Here is a 23,214-nt window from a genome sequence, read left to right as displayed (position 1 = left end):
GCAGGAAGAGGAAGATCAATCTTGGCAGAGTGAAGGAAAAATGCTGGCTTTCTCCGTGTTAGCTCATCTCATACATATCTGGCTTCAGCAGCTGCCTAGTGCTGTGGAGCTCTGCATTAACTACACAGTGGATCAATAACAATTACACCTTCTCAAAAACATGACACATAGCAGGATTGGGCTGACATTTCACTTAGGCCAACATTGATCTCAGTGCATCTGATTCCAGCCCGAAATTCAAGTCAGGCCTAGGTTTACTTGGAATAAACACAGAGTTAAAGACAAAAAAGGAAACCAGCTGCTTGTGTCCAGGGCTGGAAGTAAACAGCACTCCCCCGAGCGGGCGAGCGGGCGAGCAGGCGAGCAAAGCTCACATTTTCAAGCCACTCTCCTTCCTGTTGCTACTAGCAATTCTGAAGTTGATCAAAGGTGATTTTTTTATATGATTTACTCACCGTGACATCAATGTTGATAATATCTCCATCCTGAAGAGGTCGGCTGAAACATAAACAGAGAGAACACGGTGATAGACAGATCTCAATAAAGAGAACCGCGAAGAGAGACGCCCAAGGACCACTACTGCGAAGCCAATGAGTTCCAAGGGTGACTGTGGTGAGGTAGGGATGGATGGCCTAACCGGATCTGACCTTGGTCTTACGTTACCCACGCCACATTTTATAAGGAATACATGGAACAAATATTGCTGCCTTAAGACCTGATGATTCCTTAAAAAGATTCCTTAAGTTTGTAAACAACCAAAACAGTAGTTGTCAATAAAAATTTACCTCCAATACTGTGTCTAGAAATCGAACAAGGTAAAGGAAATAGGCAACGTACACATGCTGTTGTGGCTGACACACTGCTTTAAGGAACATCAAATGGAGAAGGTATAGCCAGGCCGAAGTAAAATTCCTCAGAATTTGTGTTCTGCCATAATCAGGTTCAGGAGTGTGCGTGCAGGTAGGTTTCAATCGAACCACGGTGTTTTTCAGTACGTGCTATGGATCTTAGTTTCCAAAGGAACAATACATCATTGAAAAATGATTACCTGTCAGGAATGCCATGACAGAGCACATTGTTTACAGAGGTGCAGACGGATTTTGGAAAGCGGCCATAGCCCAGAGGTGAGGGATATGCGTCACGCCTGATGATTTCCCGGTGAACTAGTGCATCTATCTCTTCAGTTGTCATGCCAACCTGGAACAGGGAGAGAAGTGTGCAGCGACAGTTGAAGACGTTTTCTCTGCCTATTGACTGTGTCCACGACAACGGCACTGCCAAGGCGAGACGGGATAAGCTCACCGTGGTGAATCACGGGATGACACTCATTACTCATGACTCTGGCCACCATCCTCAAGCAAGCTCTTTTGATGCTCATTTGGGTGTATGGTGGTGTTATGTACCATGGGGGCATGGGGTGGGGGTCGTATTGATCCTTTGGGTATATGGTGGTGTTATGTACCATGGGGGCATGGGGTGGGGGTCGTATTGATCTTTGGGTATATGGTGGTGTTATGTACCATGGGGGAATGGGGTGGGGGTCAGTATTGATCCTTTGGGTGTATGGTGGTGTTATGTACCATTGGGGAATGGGGGGTCGCATTGATCCTTTGGGTATATGGTGGTGTTATGTACCATGGGGGAATGGGGGGTCGTATTGATCCTTTGGGTATATGGTGGTGCTATGTACCATGGGGGAATGGGGGTGTCGTATTGAACCTTTGGGTGTATGGTGGTGTTATGTACCATTGGGGAATGGGGGTGTCGTATTGAACCTTTGGGTGTATGGTGGTATTATGTACCATTGGGGAATGGGGTGAGTTGTTAATGATGGGCCCCTGTTAGCCTGATTTCAACAATACATCTTCCATCAAGTCCTTCCTCTTCCTCAAGGTTCAGAGCTCTGGCTAACAGGAGCGTACAAATAAGTGTACCAGCAGAATGCTGGCCGAGAGCAGCCAGAAAGGAAGCTTTAATCATACCTTTGTAGCTTATTGAAACATTACATGGGCGAGCTTTGCAGCAAGTGTTCTGCTGTTGGGCTATACCCCAAGCCCAGGAACCCAGTTTCACAAGCACACGAAGAATCTCCATAAAACCACACCACAAACAAAGCTCTATGCCAAAGTCGTCGCTAACAACTCCCTCAGTGATTTTCTGTGTTACTTCATATTCTCCTTACCCTTGGTTATGTTGCTATAACAGGTTGGGTACACAGATGACATAGTAAGCAAATTCACCATTGAGTCCCCACTTTGAAACTACATTTATATCTTCTTGAGGAACTGTAGATGGCAGGATGTTTTGGGTTATTCTGAGAGAAGTGACTCTCATAGCAAGAATATATATGTATAATATATATTACATATATCATTCATAGACAGACAGACAGACAGATCTTGCCGTATTACTGTGGTTTTGTGGACTAGGCCTAGCCTTTCTTTGAAGGACACTTACAAGAGGAAGAGGCAGACTACAACATAGGACCAACACCTTCAACACAGGGAGGTAATAACGTAGGAAACAGAGGCAGAACGCTGGCAGAGGCAAAGGGCAAAGCCATTCCTCTGCCATAGGTCATCTTGGATAGACCAAGTCGGCCAATTATCTCTAGAATCCTGCCAGTTATGATAGAATTTACAAGTTTACATTATTTCTTGAATAAACACAGAGTAAAACCCTCTTTTCTCATCTTAAGGCTTAACTTGGTAAAAAAAAAATCAAATTATTAACAGATGAATGAAAAGGGAGAGTTAAGGGAAGGGGAGAGAAAGCCCATATGTAAGTCGCACTGAGGCTTGGTGAGACGCCACCTTTAAACTCTTCCCAGCCAGGAGGAGGACGTGCCGCGCCAGCCGACAGGCCTCACGAAGCCCTTGAATCTGATCTTCATTCTTAACTTCTATGCTGTCTCCCCAGTCGGGCACAATGCCTGTCGTCACATAGTCTGGCTTCTTTATGTGCTTGAGGAAAAGGGATTGAAAACGGAGATCAGAACCCAGCACACGACAATGGCATCATTTTTTTCAGACACAGCCTCCTACTTCATGGAGTTCTGCCCTTCCTGCAGAAGCACCGACCTCCAAAGCCGGCACAACAGACCCTCCAGGCTACCCCCGGTTCCTTCCCCTGCCCTTTTGAACTTAACATGGCCTGGTGGTGCTGCTCTGGATGGTCTGTTAACCCCACCAGGCTTTGAGTCGGGTTCGGCTAAAGCAGATTTCTGGTCAAAACAAACAGCAGTTTTCTGTTCTTTACTCCACAGGAGCCCATTAGAAGCACGGCCCAGGGATGAAAAAGGGCCAAGTTCCCAACCCGCACAACGGCTACTTAAGACACACTCTCGTCTCCTTCACACCATGATACAATGTGTGCAAAGGAGAGCTCTCAACACCGTCTGTCAATGAGTCCATGTGGAAGGGTGTCAGGTCCATGGGGCTCTACCGCACACAGGTTCTTACAGTAGGCAGCCTGACAACCGAGTACCAGAGGCCAAAATAAAACAGCTTGTCTTTCTTGACTTCCTCTCTGAGGGCAATAAGTCACCTAGAATGTTTCCATCTTTAATCAAGAAGAAACAGAGTCCTCTCCTAACTCTACACCACAAGCCTGAGCCCTCCTGTGGCTGGTTCTCAGGAAGCCGCTGGTGGTTTTTGTAAGGTAACACTTATACACAGTCTGTGTTCCCTAAGGTCTGCAGGGCCCTTCCTGGGCCAGCTGTAGCGATGCTGCTCACCTTACTACAGTAACGGTACACAGAAGTTTGGGCCAGGAGCCATATTCGGCACTGCAGGGCCGAGGTTGGGGCTCTTGTGTTTGTGAAGTGTGCCATGCCAGACCTTAGGATTTTCTCTTATTCCACCGATCAGAAGGAATTTTGTCTATCCATTTATGCCGCTTTTTTGTTTGTTTGTTTCTTTGTTTGTTTGTTTGTTTGCTGAGATGGTTTCTCTGTGTAGCCCTAGTAGTTCAAGAACTTGTTCTGTAGACCAGGTTGGCTTCCAACTCAGAGATTTGCCTGCCTCTGCCTCACAAGTGCTGGGACAAATGTCCAGCTCCTTTGTTTTTGAGACTAAGTCTCTCACTGAACCTGGAGCTCATAGGTAGCCAAAAGCTCCAGGGCGCCTCCTGTGTCAACCTCCAAATTCCCCAGCCCTAGAATTATAAGCATTTGCCACTACTCCAGGGGCCTATGTGGGTGCTGGGGGTCTGAGCTCAGGTTCTTAACTCTGCGGTGGCGAACACTTGCAGAATAGGCCATCTCTCCAGCTCAAGAGGGCTTTTCTTACTCTGGGAATAGAATGGCCTGGCTTGCTGCAGCTGAGCCCTGGAGGGGCTCCTCCTCTCCTATAATTCCCCACCAACTCCCATGGTTCCCCAAGTCTCCTCCCAACAAGCTTATACTCTCATTTCTGTTCTGTGCTCAGCTTTGGTTACAACTACAGGCTGGGGAGGTGCTGGGTTGTCTCTGAAACTGGCTAAAATGCAAAACATGTGTGTGTGTGTGTGTGTGTGTGTGTGTACGCAATCAAAGGTGTATTCACGTGTGCAGAGGTATGGAGGCCACAGGACAATATCTCATGTCTTCCTCAATTGCCCTTCATTTTATTTTTTTGAGACAGGGTCTCTCACTGAATCTGGAGCTCACTGGTTTGAACCAGACCGTCTGATCAAGGATCCTTAGGGATCGACCTGTCTCTGACTCCCCTCCCCAGCGCTGGGATTACGGGCCTATGTTACAGGGCGTTGTTGCTGCTGCTGTTGTTGTTGTTGCTGTTGTTGTTGTTGTTGCTGCTGTTGTTGTTGTTGTTGCTGTTATTGTTGTTGTTGTGTTGTTTCACATGGACCCTGGGGAAGAATGCAGGGCCTCGTGTTTGTGGAGCAAGCGCTTTACTGACCAAGCCATCTCCCCAGGTCAAGCCCTAGAGATTTCTTTTTGGTTTTATAAAAAAAAAAAAAAAAAAAAAAGTGTCAATTTTATGACTAATACCAAATGCTGGCTCTTTCTACGATAGCCAGACCTAAGCCAAGATAAACTTTTGGCTTTTTTGTCTCTCAATCCTTTTTTCCAAAATGGATGACTCACCTTCGGGAGGAATGCTCAGTGTGATTCATTATAAAAGTGTAAAAGGAAGGAAGCAGGTGATTTTGGTAGCAATCTATATTTCTTTTATTATTTTCCTTCTTCCTAAACGATGCCTTCCACCCTGAATTGCCCTGCATTTTCAAAGACAGAGAGATTGTATTTCCACAATACTGAAGCCTTTGGAGGGGATCAAGAATGTTCTAGCCTTTATTTAATTTATTCTAAAAAAATTATTCAAAGAGAGTAGTAGTAACATAGAAATGTAGGGACTTAAAAACAACATTCAGTGTTAGTTTCCATGAATCTCTCTTAAATCAACCCAATTTTACAGTCATTTCAAAAAAAAATCATTAACTATAGACACATAGTTTTAATTTCATGCTAGAAGTCTAACATAAAAATTTTCCTGATTAAAAGTTCAAGTTCTGGGGTTGGGGATTTAGCTCAGTGGTAGAGCGCTTGCCTAGCAAGCGCAAGGCCCTGGGTTCGGTCCCCAGCTCCGAAAAAAAGAAAAAGAAAAAAAAAAAAAGTTCAAGTTCTAAATAAGCCAAGCAATTGCTTGCCCAGGCCTTATTTTTGCTTTAATTGATATTTCAAACTACAGTATGTTGAAATACAATGTCTCCCGTCACAATATGAAAGTAAAAGACTAAGTTTTAAATTTATGAATCAAACGTGCTTGCTTGCACAGTCCACCTGTGCTCGCCAGCCAGAGCGGCAGCCTGTGGCAGCCTGCAGCAGGACAGTACCTCGGGGACAGGATGTGCGGGAGAGACTGCAGCCGGCGAAACCACACTGTGGGAGATATCCCTTTGTCTCCAGAAGAAATATCTTCTTTGTTGACTGCCTGCCCGCTTGTGTAAGTAGATATGATGGAGTGGTGAAGACAGAATTCTCTGACAACCTATGAGCAGAAACAGAGTATTTCGTGTTAGGAAGAGAGAAAGGGCGTTAACGGTATTGCCCTGGAAGGTGTTGCTACCTATTAGATCATTAGTCTCATTCTTTTTTGACTCAATAAAGAAAGCCCCCAAAAGAAACAGGGCGGTAGCCCTCTGGGTTCCGGTACACAGTAGCACACCATATTGACTAACTAGCACTGTTTATATAAACCTCTGACAGGGGAAAGCTTTACTCTAATAGGAAATAAACATACTGGAGGTCTGCCTTGCAGCGGGTGTGGAAAAGAACAATTTCTGCTGCGGTACCTTGTGTGACGATGTCCAGATAACCCCAGAATCCAGGGCACCATTTTGGTGGCTCTATACTCTTTAAAACTATTTTCCTTTCAAAAGCCACAGACAAATTGCCGGCTGCACTTTTGGCCTCTATGGGATTGCGACCGCGTGTTAAGTTCTGGCGTGTGAAGGCACAATACCGAAATTCATTGCGACGAATGCTCAAGTTGGTCCAAATAGCAAAAATGTAAGTATGACCAAAGAAAGTGAATGTTTGGAATGTCGAGGTACTTATTAAAATACTAAAAGCACATCTTTTGACTCAGCAATTTATCTCTTCTAATACAATTGCCCCCCTGGATGATACAATTCGAAACGATAAATTTATGGCACCATACCCTTACTTAGGAACTGTGTGGACAGAACATTGTGAAACAGTCTGATTCCAAATGGGACGCATTAACAGGGGATGGGCTAAACATATAATATAGTCTATCTACCCAACAGAAAATTCTGGGGCCATTAAGAAGAACTAAGCTAACTATGGCTGACACACCCATAATCCTAGCACTTGAGAGGCAGAGGCAGGAGTGTCAGTTCAAGGTGATCCTCCGCTATATGTGAGTTTGAGGTCATCCTGGGCTACATGGGACCCTGACTTAGAAGAGTAGAAGGAGGAGGAGGAGGAGCTATATGATCTCTGTGCATTGATTGGCAGGGCCACAAGACAGTGTTGCATTATGGGAAAAGCATAAACTGAACAACATCCACAGGAAGCCTGTTAAGTGCAGGCGAAGAGTGGACATGGTCAACATGCATTGTCCATGAGTGAGAAATTCATAGAGAATAAATAGAAAAATCATGTTCAAAAAGGAAACCCATTAGTGTAAAAGAAGCTGATATAATTATTTATATAAGCATGCAGATATCTATACACTTCCAAAATTAATATTCACCAGTAGTGTGTGATAGGGCAAGAGGTGAGAAGACTTTTTGATTCGTTTTATTTTCTTCCCTGTGGTGAGCTTTTAAAAGGCCATCTACTTCTCCATAAACAGATAAATGAAGAAATATCCACTTTCATTACAATAAAAGTAAGAGTTGAGACAAATCCTTCACAGGCCCCCACTGCAGGAAGGAGAGTCAGCAAACTGCTGGCCCCTGTTTCTATACGGCTTAACGTCTAAAAATGTTTGTTGTTTTTAACATTTATAAGTAGTTGGGAAAAATCAGAAGAAATAGTGTCTTGCAAGATAAAATTGTGTGAAATTCAAATTCCATACCTACCCTCGGTTGTTCACGACTGCTCACGACCGTCTCTAAGCTAAAGCAGAGCTGATTAGCCACGAGGAAGACACATGGACCAAAACAAGCAAGCACGAGGTTGTCACCTGGTGTCTGAGGGACGGAGTGCCCTCTGGAAAGCAGCCGTTTGGAACTCCTGGAGAGCTCTCGCAATCCTGGCACTTGCTGTCTCTATGTGCCCCGATGGGTGAGAATTAACTGGAGTAGGAAGTGTGGAACTATGTCATGTTTAGCAGACACCTAATAAAGAAATTCTTCACGGACGTTCGAAAGGTAAAATGTGGCGGCTGGAGAGATGGTTCAGTGGTTAAGAGCACTGGCTGCTCCTTCAGAGGACGCGTTCAACATCCAGCTCACACGGCAGCTCACAACTGGCTGCAGCCACAGTTCCAGGGGATATGACGCGCACACACACACACACACACACACACACACACACACACACACACACACACACACACGTGGGTAAACACCAATGCACGGAAAATAAAAATAAATAAAAAACAAAACGAAAAACAAAAAAAGGTAAAGTGAAATGTGAAGTAAAATTTAAGGTCCTCTCAGAGCTTTAATACTAAACCCCATGTCAGCTACGGAACAAGGCATCTTACATCTGCCGGCTCACCCGTCTTCGCAAGAGCCCTGTGAGTTCAGACCCGCACTATACTCGTTCTTAACTAACTTTTTTCTTTAACTTTTCTGTATTTGGATGGTTTGCTTGTTTGGCTGGTACAGTGCCTGCAGAAGCCAGAAGATTTTGAATTCCCTGACACTGGAGTTACAGATGGTTGTGAGCCGCCGTGTGGGTGTTAGGAATTGAACTCAGGTCCTCTGGAAGAGCAGCCAGTGCTCTTAACCACTGAGCCACCTCTCCAGCCCCTGTTACTATATTTTAAAGGGGAAAATACCAAGTGCAAAGCAGGATATGTAGTAAGGACCAAAGCTGAGGAAAATTCCCCAATTGCCTCTCCCTGAGTTATTTCAATGAAATTAGCTAATAGATGGAAACATCCAGAAAAAAAATGGGGAAGATATCATCGAATCGCTGTTCACTAATATTATTTTTTTCCCAAATGTGTCAATGGGCTTAGCAAAGCCCCTTCCCTGAGCACACATGCTTCAGTAGGTAGCTGGGCTTTCTGTCACATGCAATGGAAAATCTACAGACTAGAGTCAGGCTATGATTCTTACCCCCTAGTCGTACCCGTACAAAGGCCAACATTTAAAGTGCAGTATTCCCATCCTGAGGAGAGCGTGTACTATGATTACAACTAATAACATCGACATCAACAAAGGTGCAGTGCTCAGCCAGGTGTGGTGGCGCGTGCCTTTGACCCCAGCACTCAGAAGGCAGAGGCAGGTAGGCAGGAGAGTTTGAGGCCAGCCTGGCCCACAGAGTGAGCTTTAGGACTACATAAAAAGACCCTGTCTCAAAATAAATAGATAGACAGGTAGATGGATGGATGGATGGTTGGATGGATGGATGGTTGGATGATGGATGGATGGATGGATGGTTGGATGGATAGATGGATGGATGGATGGATGGATGGATGGATGGTTGGATGGTTGGATGGATGGTTGGATGGATGGATGGATGGATGGTTGGATGGATGGATGGATGGATGTCTACAGAGGGAGAGACAGACAGATAGAGATGATAGATAAAGGAGCACAGTGACTCAGATTTAATAACCACTTTTTGATGAAGCTCACTGCTAGTTTTCAGTTCATCACACAGTACCTCTGACCAGCTGTTAGGTAGGCAGCAGCTGTCCCTGCCGCAGTTTAAAGATGAGGGCTATGTTCCTCTCATAATCAACCATCAGGCCCCTCGAGCTCCCCAGTTCCAGGCCTGCAGACACCACAGTGCCCTCTAACAGCGGTGGCTCTCAAAGTCCAAGTGTACCTGGCCCAAAACCACAACGTTTTCAGGGTTTGGATTTTGAAGAGTGTTTTGTTTGTTTGTTTAATCTTGAAAAACTTGTCCTGTGCTCAATTAACACTTAGAGTGAAGACATTTTTCATGGAAATTCTTAGAGGAATTCCCCTCTAATTGGGAGGTATATGGTAATGAAAATTTCATACCTTTGAAGTAAGCCAGATCTGAGTTACCCAAACTTCTGAGCCCCATTTTCTAACCGTTAAGGGGAATTAGCATGCTCTTGCTCCTAATAGCTAAGACAACAGACTTGGAAAGTGTCTCTGAACAACAGCCACTCTATAAGCGATTGTTCTCCCTGTACCCCCACTCTTTAACGTGTTCTCCTTGGGGGCATCCAAATCTAGTCTTCCGCTCAAACACTCCCGCTCTCTGTGCTACATCCTCAATTCAGGAAACACAACGGTCCACTCCAGTCCTGTGGGGGAGGCAGAGTTAAGCAGATCAACAACTGGCAGGAGGGATGAAAAGCAGCCTGGAGGCACTGGGGGCTGGAGTGACAGCTGTCTAGCAAGGGCAGGGGCAGGGGCAGGGGCAGGGGCAGACCACAAAGTCTTCTGAGGCCAGCACCTTAACCGAGTGCTTCCCAGAAGCTAAGAGCTTCAGCAGCGGCCTTCACTTAGCAGCACCTACTTAGCCATCATGCTACAGCCAGACAACAGGTGAGAGAGACTCAGATCAATTTTATCACAGAGAACCCCCCACCCCCCTGAATGGCTGATTACACAAGAGAGGCCATTTTTATCAGTATTATCAAGTTCAAGTACATAGGCATTACGGGGGGAATCTTTTCTATGTACTTAAACTTGAATTATGAAAGCATCAGGTCTCTACTGGGGGCTGGGTAAGGCTTGGGAGGCATTCCCTTTCTGGTTGAACAGTGTGGTCAATGTATCTATCCTGACTAATGACAGGCTCACTGTCAGACAGATGCAGGCACATCCCCCACCCCTGCGCCCAGCAACCATGGAGGCCACGCCTGGACACAGTCAATCTGCTACAACAGTTTGAAGCAGCTCTACTTCCAACTTCATATTTGAAGTAAAATATTTTCTTTCCAGTTAATAAAAGTACCCTATAGTAACGTGATACTCAAATACTATTATATATTTATTCCATGAACTATGACCAGGAAAAAACATAAGTGTTTTCACAGATGAAATGGACGGACGAGTTTAAGTCCTGGTACCTTAGAAGATACCGTTGTCACCCAGTACAAGGTAAGGGGATCGTGAGCTGCGTTTACTATATTATAATTTTTTGTGTGTGATTTGTTTTGGCTTTGGTTTTGTTTGCCAGACGGGGATTCTCTGTGTGGCCCTAGCTATCCTGGAACTTGTTCTGTGTAGACCAGGCTAGCTTCAAACTCACGGAGATCTGCCTGTGCTGGGATTAAAGGGGTGCACCACCAGGCCTGACTTTTTTGCATTTGGAATTTTTCAATCCTGAATTTTGAATATTCAAGCTGCTACTGATTGACCAGACTATGATGGAGCTGGAAGCTGGCTCTTTGGGTAAGAATGCTTGTGTTAACGGGCAAGGAGCAGTTGTCTATAAATCTCAGAGTGCAGTTTGGACACCGATAGAATTTTTGTGATACTGAAAGTAAATTTTATTATCACTCTCGATAACAGTGATACTGTCTATAACAACGTGTGGATTTACTGCCTGTGCAGGAAACCCTACAGGTTTTCTGCTGGGCGATCAGCAGTAACCACACCCTGATCAAATTAGCAACAAGCAACTCCATGCTGCTCTGGGCTCCCTGGACTGAGGTTTTTGATGGCTCCCACTGGTGCGTCCTAAATATCACCTAGGTCTACTTGCCCCTCTGGTAATTAGAGTTGCACACTGTGCGGGCTCAATGTCTCTGGAAATTGCTCCGTGTCACCTGGATTCCGTGGCACACGCTTCATATTTTAAATTTATATGTGGGGTATAAGTCTAGGTATGTGTTTAAGTATTTTCATATTTGGTGGTAACATCGATTTCAAACTTTGCCTTTTTTAGATAATAAATTTTTATTCCTTTTATAGATTAAAGTCTGGAAGGTAGAGCTGTGGAACTGCTGGAGGGAGGGCCGTGTCGTCCATGACTAATGTCGCTGCACACAGTCTGCCCTGTATTTATTGGCCTTTTACCCAGGGTCCATTTTAATTGTTATCTGCTTGTGCATTCTATACCACATAATGAAATGCTTCCATTTCACCCACTGTGCCCTGGGGTTTTACTAATGACCCTTTAGTAAGCCAATTTTACCCTTGAAAATGTGAGTTTTTCTTTTGGTCAACAAGTATTTTTAAGGGCGAAGTCTGAAAGAACTTTCAAAGGGGCCTCTAAAGTGCTTATTATTTTAAGCACTTGTAAAACTGAACAAAGTATGCTTGTACTCCAGTGTGGCTCCCAACACCTACATCTCTCATTATGTCCTTCCAGGGACAGGCTGTCACCCGGCAGCAGGCTGTCAATCCTCACTTAGGCTTCCTTCCGAAGGATCAAACCTCTGGGTGGAGAACAACACAATAAAGTAAGCTGGTCTGACTTTACATTAGCTTACAACGGCAACCAGCAATAATACGGAATTGAAAAGACACCCTGTAAAATATCTTGCTGAACATATTTCTTCATAATGATCAGCAAATGCCAAAGTCTAGTAACAAAACTATTATTTATAGCATATTAACATCTAATTGATTTTACAAATGGAGGCAATTATTTTGGATGAAGGGAGGACTGTCTGCCACATTTAAATGATTTACGATTACCAAGACAGAAAACAACAATGTTTTACTAATTCATTTTCAACTGAGGCTCCTCTACTCATTGACAATTTTAACTTTAACCAAATGATTTGCTTAAATAATACATTAACTTCAACTTTAAAAAATGCAACTTACTTCGTATCTGCAATCTGACAGGGTTCGGTTTTGTTTTACTGTTCAAAAATGTTGCTTCCTCCAGTGGGCTTAGAAGAGACCCTACCCTAGGAACATGTTTTTAAAGTGTGGATTTAGAACCACACGCACTTTGGTGAACTCCAACCAATTACTCCAAGCAGGAGTCGCAGCTCCCACAGAGTATCACGTGCATGAAGTCCACGGGAACACTGCAGAGGCCTCCGTCTCCGGTCTCTTGACCCTAAAACATCGACTGTCTGCTTGAAAGATTTCATAACATATACAAATGTTGCAAAAGGAAAATTAAACAGCGTGAGTCACTCGCTATGATGCTTTTGCAACCTAGGACTAGGGTGTACATGTTTGAAAAGGAAGTGATGGAAATGGTGGGTTCCTTCCCATTCCAAGGCAACTATAAGGCAGAGGGGAAGCTCGTATTTCACAAGAAATAACCTGTGCATTTGTTGAAGGAAAAACTCGGACACACATTGAGGGATTGCCCCAGGCTGATGCAGATACTGATTGGGCAAAGCTGAAGGGCAGGGGCTCTTGAAACTAAACAAAAGCAAATTCATCCTGTTGACAGATGTTGCTTACATCAAAGTATTAAGGAACCCTCCGGACTCCCAGTTTTTAAAAACAATTAGTACCCTTCTACAATCCACACACTGGGGACAAAGTTAAGTTTTTCTAATCAGTCATAATAAACATTTTTTTAATCCGTTCTCGGAGAGTTTCAGTTCGGTTAGGAGCTGCTTTAGTGTGTTTTCAGCTCTGGGCCTTGCCAAACAGTGGTTTATTCATTCCCATGGACATGTCTGGGAAGACAGGCTGGGCATGCCATCAGCCCCTTCCTTCCAGGGGTTAACTGCTCTGGCTGCCAAATAAAATACAGAGCAAGCCATGTAATTATGGAGACAGTCAAAGGGCAGGCTCTATTTTGAAATCTATTTGCACAGACAAGGTCTTCCAATTGAACTTACAGGAAACAAGCTGGTAAAGAGCCCCTCGCCCCCAGATGCCGTCCACACTTTTTCTCCATTTCAGGAAGTCCTGGATATGGACACCATCCACCACCGCTTCCTGGATTTCAGGCTAAGATGCCCTTGTGGAGAGAAGAGTGGCTCTGTTTCACAAACCTAGAAGGATCACGGGGGGTGGGGGGAGCTAATTAACAGCATTTGGAAACCGCCTCTTAATAGTAAAGCGACAGTGTTAAACATTTCTACAGAGGGCACAGGCCCAGGTGGTGTGCAGGTGTCGGGAAACAGCTCCTTTCCCTCCATGTCCAAAAGAAAGCATGGAGTTGAGTGTAACAGAGACGGCTACGGGCACTGTTGGAGATAAAGAGTCTACCTGGCATCCCACAGGACCGTCCCTGCAGTTATTTACAGCTAAAAACCATGACCACAGTCATGACGGTCCCTCAGGATGGAAAGGAAATGTCAAATTGACAGAATTGGGAAGACTCACTTTTCACTTTTATCAAATGGTCAAAATGTCCATCCTGGTTGCTCATACTCAAAGGTGACCACGTCTGTGAGGACGCGCTGTCTGAACACCAAAATAGGGTTGGCTGCTATTACTGGTAAGTGGCCCCAGGAAGGTGAGACAAGTAATTGTCTGTGGATGTCAGAGCCGTCACCCAGGCCTGGGAGCCCTGGTTCTGGAGAAGACAAACTGGAAAGTCAGTCACGTAGAACATTTCTGAGGAAGGGGTGGCTGGCAGCCTGGGGCACCCGAGTTCATAATGGTCGAGAATGGTTCCCAGGGCAAAGCAGCAGGACTCTGCTCAAGGCCCTCTTAGAATGAGTTCTATGGGACATTATCCTGCCTCCCTTTAAAAACTGTATGAACAGCAACTGACATAGCATAACGCCACTGACCAGCTCAGAAACGGTTCAGGAAAAGGTTTCAATTTGCTTCTTTAGGAAAATCAAATTTGAGGTTGGAGAGATCACGCGTTGGTTCAGAGCGCTGGCTGCTCTTCCTGGGGACCTGGGTTCAATTCCCAGCAACCGCATGGGGATTCACAGTTGTCTGTAGCTCCAGTCTGAGGCTACCTGACACCCTCTTCGGACTTCCCTGTACATCAGGTACTTATATGGTACACAGACAGACAAGCAAACAAAACACCATAAGCATAAAGAAATCAATTTGATAATGGGATATTCACTAGTAGCTACCACCAGGACCTAAGGATCTATACTTCAACAACAAGTACCCCCTTGCTCTGGGGAAACAAACACACCCTCCACCTATATACTACAAATACAGATCAATAAACACTTGCATTTACTAATGGGGACCCATGTTGGTAAGCCTGGTGTGTGTGTGTGTGTGTGTGTGTGTGTGTGTGTGTGTGTGTGTGTGTGTGTGTGTGTGTGTGTAGCTTAACCACAGCTGAGGGAAGGATGCCAAAGATTTTGGCAAAAACTAGAAGTACATCATTTGGCAGATCAGGGGAAGCTACTTAGAAATGATCCATTTCTATAGGGAAATATGACTACTGCATGCAATGAAAAGATAAAAAAAAAAAAAAACCTACTTCAAGTTGAAATCTCAGTTCATCTTATATAGACTACAGATCAGAAAATACCAAGTCACAAGGAATAGTGTACGCTGAGCAAAGCCATTGTCTCTCAGCTGAAGTTTAGAGAAAAGGAGCTTTTTCGCAGTTCAACAATACATACACTCAGGCCACTTCTTGGACAAAGAAATACTGTGCCCTTCTAGGGAGGAATAAAGGGGCTGTTTATTAGAGCCTTGTTAAAATGTAATAATTCATTCCAGTTGAGCCCTGTGAAAAATGTCATCAAAATATCATTTTCTTTGCCAGATTTTCTGGATGCCGTAGTATCATTTAAATACAGCTTAAAAAAGAGCTCCAAGGAGAGTGGAAAAAGGAACCAAAGCAAGGATGCTGTCAGAGGAGCATGGGAGAATTTCACACAGGCCTGGGGCCCAGGGAGCACACACTTCTGAGCCAGCAAGAACATCTGGCAACTTTCAACTCGCTCCAGCCCAAAGGAGCATCCCTGTTACCTCACACGCCTCGGCTCAAGAGGAGGGAGAGAGGACAATTTTATACTAACGCACACAAATCGGAACCAGAAAGGGCAATTTTACAGAAATCACACGTGGAATTCAATCTTAGAGAACGGCCATACAAAAACATCATGCGTTTAAAAAAAAAAATGAGATAGTAAGAAAGTCCTTTAATTTTTTTTTAAAAGACTACTCATAAATGCAGCTGTCATGTAAAATACTACTTAAAGTGCTATTCATTTTGGGTTAAAATACCTAATAACAGAAGATTCGGGGACTTCCAGCAAAGGTACAGCTTTGATAAGAATATTTTTAAATTGTATTAAAGCATTTGATAAGAACATAATTTTAGTTTTTCATTCTATAAAAATGTCAACTGCATTCTACCTCTGGACTCGTTCCTTCTTCCTTCCCTCTTGATACACTACGTAAGGCTATTGTTGCACAAGCAAATAATTGTTCTAAAAACAGCTTGGACCTTCCACTAAACCTATTATAGCAGTATCAGCACACACAAAAATCCCCCCAAGTCCCCATCTGAATTCATGCTTGGTGCCTCTTCACTATACAGGGCCAAATGAAAGAAAGGGATGGAAATCCTTGACATCTTGGGAACCGTCTCTGCTGTAATCCATGGCAGTAGGGGTGGCAGGAAGGGGTGTCGATAACCACACCCAAAATGGAAAACCAAAGCCTGAAGAAAACATAGCCAGACTTTCAGGGCTGAGACTGCACAGACTCAAGACAACAGAAGACAAGATCATACATCAAGGAGCTAACTTCAATAACAACAAACCAAACAACAAACAAAAACAAAGAGAAATTACAGAAAAGCCTTTCTCAGTGCAAGGAACAATATGCAATTTTCCTCATAGCTACATTGCCACAGGTAAGTTTTATCTTCCATTCAACTGGGCAGACTCAGTTGGCCATACGAATAAAGGCACACTTGACAGTTTTATGCACTAATATAAAAATCCATTGTAGTCTGCTTCTGATCTAGTGCTGCTGCTGCTGCTGCTGCTTCTTCTTCTTCTTCTTCTTCTTCTTCTTCTTCTTCTTCTTCTTCTTCTTCTTCTTCTTCTTCTTCTTCTTCTTCTTCTTCTTCTTCTTCTTCTTCTTCTTCTTCCTCTTCCTCTTCCTCTCTTCCTCTTCTCCTTCTCCTTCTCCTTCTCCTTCTCCCTCTCCTCCTTCTCCTTCTTCTTCTTCCTCCTCCTCCTTCTTCTCCTTCTCTTCCTCCTCCTCCCCTTCTTCCTCCTCCTCCCCTTACTTCTCCTCCTCTTCTTTTCTTCTTCCCCTTATTCTTTTAAAAGATTTTTTAAAACAATGTTGATTTTTGTTTAAAAACTAAAAAATAAAACCAATAAAATAATACTTCTTATTTGTATGTGTCTGGGTACTTCTCACATCTGGAAACAGCACTTGAGAACCTCTGTTGTAAATATTGGAGATATTGATCACATTGATAAATTCATCATGTCTTTTTTTTTTTCGGAGCTGGGGACTGAACCCAGGGCCTTGCACTTCCTAGGCTAAATTCCTACCACTGAGCTAAATCCCCAACCCCTTCATCATGTCTTTTTTTAGATTAATGTTTTTAGTATCCCCATAGATCTGAAATATCTTATGTATAAAATATTTGAAAATATTTATTGTTTAATATTATATGTATTGAACACTTTTTGAGGTTTAATCCCACTAGAATGTCATAAAAGGAAAACCAACTCCCAGCATAACAGCCAATCTGTGGTTCAAAAGAGGGAAATAATGTAGAAGTTTAAATGTGTTATGTTTTACTATAAATGTGTCTTGGGGGTGGTCTTCTAAAGAAGTATCTTTCTAATTTTATATGAGTTCTTTTTAAAATATTTATTTCTTTATTTTATGTGTATGAGTACACTGTAGCTGTTGTTTCTTATTACAGATGGTTGTGAGCCACCAGGTGGTTACTGAAAATTGAACTCAGGACCTCTGGAAGAACAGTCAGTGCTCTTAACCGCTGAGCCATCTCTCCAGCCCTCTTTCTCTTTTTTAATGGAGCACCTCACAATTTTTTGTGTCACCCTTGTACAAAGGTCATACTAACCTCTGTTCATTCCGATTTTACTGTTTGCAGCTGAAGTGAGCACTACGCTTGGATTCTTGTTTAAACTGTCTCCATTCCCCTGAGTACGCATTGGTTTACTTGGACAGGCTAAATTCCTTAACCCCTTATTTCCTCATTTAATCGGAATGGATCTTCCTCAGCAGGTTGCTATGGTAACTGTGTGATGACAGATAGAAAGAAGCGAAGGATAAACCCTCAGTTTGAAAAATATGATTTGGGATGAGCAAGTGATTACAAAGGGTTCTGAGATTCTAGGTGGGGCACCAGAGCTGTCGCTTAAAGCAAGAGCCTAAAGCATCCTGCCCCTTCTGACATCACTATGGGGCCACCTTGACCACCAAACGTGACTCCTGATGTACCAAGACCTTAGGCAGCATGAAGACTTGAACTCACGTGGAAGACTCATGCACTGTAGGCTTGATGTTCTTCTGGTGAATCCTTACTGATTTGGTGGTTAATGGCTGGGTCTGTGGAAGATCTTTTCTTCCACGTGTAGGTGGAAAAGACCCTCCCTCTTTTCAAGCCTCGGTTCCTTCTAAACATAGTATATAGAGACATGCTTATGTTGTACACGGGGTGAGAGATTTCCTGCCGTGGAAACCTCTCGCCTGCAGAGAGTATGTCCCTGGAAAGCTCACTGTCACAGTTTTAACACTTACACCAGATGCTAGTTCCAATTTTTATTTGTTTAATTTTTTTTTTCTTTCTTACGATGAGAACTGAGCTAGAGCCTCGTGCACTGCAGGTTAGCGCTCCACCCTGAGCACACCCCAGTATAGAACAATGCTATTTTTAGCTCGTTACTAAGCTGTATCCAGTCAATGTAGTGCTTAGCCATAAGCTCTTACGCTGTCCTTGGTAACCTAATTTGTAAGAACTCAAATATATTTGTTTTGGTGCACAATCCGCTTAACAAAAACACCTATGATCTCGCCAAAGCCTATTGTCTAAAACGTACCAAGAAGTCTTCTTTGCATAAAAATTCCTGTTTATTAAACAGTGATACAGGAAGAACTTATTTACATTTCAAGGACTGGCAACATACATCATTTATGACAAAAAAGGCAAGCACTCCATAAGAAATGTTCAATCACTGTCAATCACGAACACTAAAATATACATAAACCAAAGCACGCTGTGTGAACTATATTAAATTCAGCTAAACACAGAATTACCAACAGAACAAACAAAACAACAAATAATTATCAGTGACTCAGAGACCTATTTACACAACACACAAAATAACTTGGAAGAGTGTAACCATGGAAACCTGATAGCCTAAATCTGGTGCCTTTAGAGTTTGCATTTACTTAAAACGCCACGCAAAGGATGCCCTTACAAAGTGCAAATGTTTCAAGGGCTGTCAAGGCTGATCTTTGTTATCAGATCATTCATCAAAATAGTTTCCACAGCAAATTAGTTGTCTTGAAAATTACTCGAACACCAGTTTAATAAAACTATGATAAAAAATGTCAGCCAGTTTTTTTCCTCCCCCAAATTTCAGAAGTGTCATTTCCATAATCACTGATTAGCAATTGAAAACCCTCAACTACTTGCAAGGAATCCCGTAATAGTTGAGTAATATTAAAACACACGTTGACAACGTTGCTTGAGCTCACACTGTTGCATGCCACGTCCTCTCCACTTGCTCCTGTGAGAGCTTGGTTGGGTTAGTAAGTGCTGCTCACTAACTAGTACCATTTGATTAACAGCCCTTGGTGCGGTAGCCACTCCCAGTGCCTTACGTTTTCATGATGTAATGTCTAAAGCACGGCACCGGAGCTCACCAGCTCTCACGCCGAGGATGCGACGCTTAGTGTGTATGCCATTATGTAGATGAGCCATGGGTGCTGTTTGACACGACTGAAATGGGTCAACAGTATTATCCTTGTCACATTAATCATCCAGACAGCTAGAAGGCGGTGGGGGGAGCCTTGAAAACTAAGACTAGAGAATCTATTCACACAAGGGACGCCGGCTATTGGCGGGTTATCTAGGATGTGGTTAAGGAGAAGGAAGAGGTACAGACTTTGAACACATGTTTCATTATTTATTCAGAAACCCTAGCTCTATTTCCAGAATTCAAGTGAACACCCACAGAGACAGACTGCTGAGACACTGTATTGTAATCTTGTTTTTTTTTAAAAAGGCATTTGATGAAAATCTGTGTAAAGGAAAAGACCTTTTACACTCAAGAAGAACAAGTACATTTTGAGGAGCCGGGTTCCGAGTGAGACTGAGTCCTGGGGGTGGGGTGAGGCGGCTGGAATCGACAGAGGGAACCAGATGGAGACACACAGGCTCAGAGTCCTCACCGTGGTCCATAACCCCACCTCATCTGTCGAGGGGTCCTGGGAAGTGGAGAAGAGACAGGGGCGGAGACCATGCAGGTGTTCTAGGATCATCTGACCCAGCCCTGAGTCAAAAGGAGGAACCGGAGGAGGGGCAAAGGAAGTCTGAGGTACGAAGTTTCACATAGCAACCCTTTTCTCATTTCCCTTCTACCTCATGCTGACCTTGGTACTGGCTGCTGTAGAATGGAATTGGCCTACAAAGCCAGTGACCGAGCTGGAACACTGCCCTAGAAGATAATCCTACTAATTCCTTCCACAGGAAGAAGGTACTTTGTAACAGCAAGTATGGAAGTGCCCCGAGTCATTTCTCTCAACAGAGGCCTCCGGTAGGGGCTGTGACAACTCTGAAGACAACAGTGTCTATTGACTATTCCATTCTTTGCATTTGTTTTTCTTTGCTTTCTTTTACTTTCTTTCTTTTTACTTTTTTCCCCTGTGCACTTGCTGAGTCTGTATAATGATGTTGGATCCCTTGGAACTGGAGTTACAGACAGGTAACCCGAGCTGCCCTGAGGGTGCTGGGAATTGAACCCCGGGTCCCCTGGTCGAGCAGCTGGTGCTCTTAACCACTGAGCCATCCTCTCTCCAGGTCCTGTTTCTCTTTTCTATGGAGTCCAAGCTGGGTTTGAGTTTGCCATCTTCCTCCTATCATAGTTTATATATTATGTGTTTATAATTGTATTAGGCATCAGTTTTGAAAGTAGTGTACCTCTTTAATCCCAGCACTTGTGTGGCATAGGCAGGTGGATCTCTGAGTTTAAACCAGCCTGGTCTACGTACAGAGTTCCAGAAAAGCCAAGGCTACACAGAGAAACCAAGACTTGAAAAAAACAAATTTAAAAAAAAGGAAAGAGAAGAAGGAAGGAGGAAAGTAGTGTATCTCTTTCCCTAATATATAGAAAACAACTGTCTAACCAAAAACACATGATCCTTCAGGGACCTCATAGCATTTCCCTAGACAGATAGATAGCCAAGGATGAATATTAAGGCAGATACTTTTTAAATTCTGCATAATATGTCTTTTATTAGTAAGACTACATATATTATAATTTTTTAATTTGTAGAATTCTTTGAGTTAAGAAATATGCAAAATTTGTTGGACAGTGGTAGTGCACACTTTTAATCCCAGCTCTTGGAAGGCAGAAGCACATAGATCTCTGAATTCAAGGCTAGCCTGGTCTACAGAGACAGTTCCAGGATAGCCAGAGCTACACAGAGAAACTCTCTCTTCAACTGCTGCCCCCACAAAGGAAATGAGCAAAACTTTGTTCTACACAAGCAAAAGTAGCAATTGATATTCTCTGTGGTTCTTATTTATATGCCTCGTCTTTGTCTTTTTGTGTGTTCGCTAAGACAGTATCTCTCTATGTAGTTCTGGCTGATCTAAAATTTGCTATGTGCACCAGGCTGGCCTTGAACTCATAAAGATTCTGCTGCCTCTGGAATTAACTGAAGTGCTGGGATTAACGTTTGTGCCCCCACTCTAAGCTTATCCTCATCAATACTGTTATTATTTTATTACTTAGAGATTTTAGGGATAGGGTCTCGTGTATTCCATACCGGCGTCAAATGTGCTCTGTAGCTGAAGATGACCTTGAAGGTTGTGTGTGTGTGTGTGTGTGTGTGTGTGTGGGTGTGTGTGTGTGTGTGTGTGTAAATGTGGGAATGTAGGTGTGCTTTGTGGAGGGCAGAGGACAATCTCAGCGCATCAAAAAAAAAAAAGGCTCTAAGAGAAGGCGACTCTGCTAGATGGATATATGTCAATTTGACACACCTATAGTCATTTGAGAGGAGGACAACTGAGAAAATGCCTCCATTAGACTGGGCTACAGACAGGCCTGTAGTGCATTTTCTTAATTAGTGAGTGGTATGGGAGGGACCACCCATTGCGGGTGGTTCTGCTCCCTGGCTGATGGTCCTGGGTTCTATAAGAAAGCAGGCTGAGCAAGTCATGGGGAACAAGCCAGTAGGCGGCACCTCTTCATGGCCTCTGCATCAGTTCCTACCTCCAGGTTCCTGCCCTGCTTGAGCACTTGGCTTCCTTCCATGATGGACAATGATGTAGAAGTGAAATTAACCCTTCCCTCCCCAACTTGCTTTTGGTCATGGGGTTTCACCATAGAAACAGTAACCATAACTAAGACAAGTAGTTTTTGTTTTTTTAATTTAGAGGATACTAAGTTTTCTTCCTTCCTACATAAACCAGACCTCAAAACCACACAGACCTGCCTGCCTCTGCCTTCCAAGAGTTAGGCTGAAAGTGCACACCATCACTCCCAGCTTTTCTTTTGATTTATTTTATGCATATGAGTGCTCTAGAGGAGGGCATTAGATCCCAGTATAGAATGGATGTGAGCCACCATGTGGTTGCTGGGAATTGAACTCAGGACCTCTGGAAGAGCAGTCAGTGCTCTTAACTGCTGAGCCATCTCTCCAGCCCTACAATGTGATTTTTAAAAGATATATAAATACAGAAACCATGAAGCATCTCTCTAGCAGCTCCCTCCACCACCCTGCTTAGTTTCTTAATAAAACCCATGTGGATAAGGCCTTACATATTTAATACAATTTTTTAACCCTAAACAAATGAAAAAGTAGTGTTTAGTTTCTATCTCAACGTGGCTGTTAATTTCTGTACAATGCCAACTCCACACAATAAAATACATAACCTTGGGGCTGGGGATTTAGCTCAGTGGTAGAGCGCTTACCTAGGAAGCGCAAGGCCCTGGGTTCGGTCCCCAGCTCCGAAAAAAAAGAACCAAAAAAAAAAAAAAAAATACATTATCTTTCCCTCAAGAGTTCACAGCACAGTAAAATATGCAAAAAAAAAAAAAAATTCAAGTTACAGAAACAGCAAGATGGCTCAATGGTAAAGACACTTGCTGCCAAGTTGGGTCTCCAGAATTGATCTGTTGGAAGGAGAGCACTGACTTCCTAAGGCTGTCCTGTGACCTCCACACATCCGCTATAGCATCTGCACGCACACACACACACACACACAAACACACACGGTACGTGGCATGCACACACATGTCCATATTAAAAGATAAATAAAACTTCAAACCAAAAGTAAATACGTAAATAAAACCAACCACAGGAACAAGCAGCTTTTGCAGACTGCTCTGGTCTCTCAGGAAACCCAGAGACCCCGGGAAGGAGGTAGCAGCATGGTTAGAGCTGCTGCAGACTTGCAGCTAACATCTCATGATTGGCACACGCAGCCTGCTCTCCCTCGCCGCCTTGGTGACAGGCTGCACGTCCTCACATGCAGTGACTGGCTCACTTTCCAGACTAAATCAA

General features: G+C 43.6%; 1 protein-coding gene across 2 annotated transcripts in view; it reads right to left on the bottom strand.

Moving 5' to 3' along the window:
* Positions 1–23,214, bottom strand: part of Metap1d (methionyl aminopeptidase type 1D, mitochondrial) — a 72,355-nt gene that overhangs the window by 12,814 nt on the left and 36,327 nt on the right. Inside the window, exons 2-5 of one of the 2 annotated variants that reach the window (XM_032903475.1) lie at positions 5,836–5,990; positions 2,814–2,963; positions 1,049–1,197; positions 456–498 (exon numbers count right to left, since the gene is read on the bottom strand). In XM_032903475.1, coding sequence (XP_032759366.1) covers positions 456–498; positions 1,049–1,197; positions 2,814–2,963; positions 5,836–5,990 — 497 coding nt within the window. The remainder of the gene's footprint in view (positions 1–455; positions 499–1,048; positions 1,198–2,813; positions 2,964–5,835; positions 5,991–23,214) is intronic. The other variant, XM_032903476.1, reaches the window with a different exon arrangement.

Source organism: Rattus rattus, chromosome 5, assembly GCF_011064425.1.
Source record: "Rattus rattus isolate New Zealand chromosome 5, Rrattus_CSIRO_v1, whole genome shotgun sequence".
Taxonomy (NCBI): Eukaryota; Metazoa; Chordata; class Mammalia; order Rodentia; family Muridae; genus Rattus; species Rattus rattus.
Note: the sequence above shows the minus strand (reverse complement) of the source record. Positions and strands in the feature narration are given on the sequence as shown.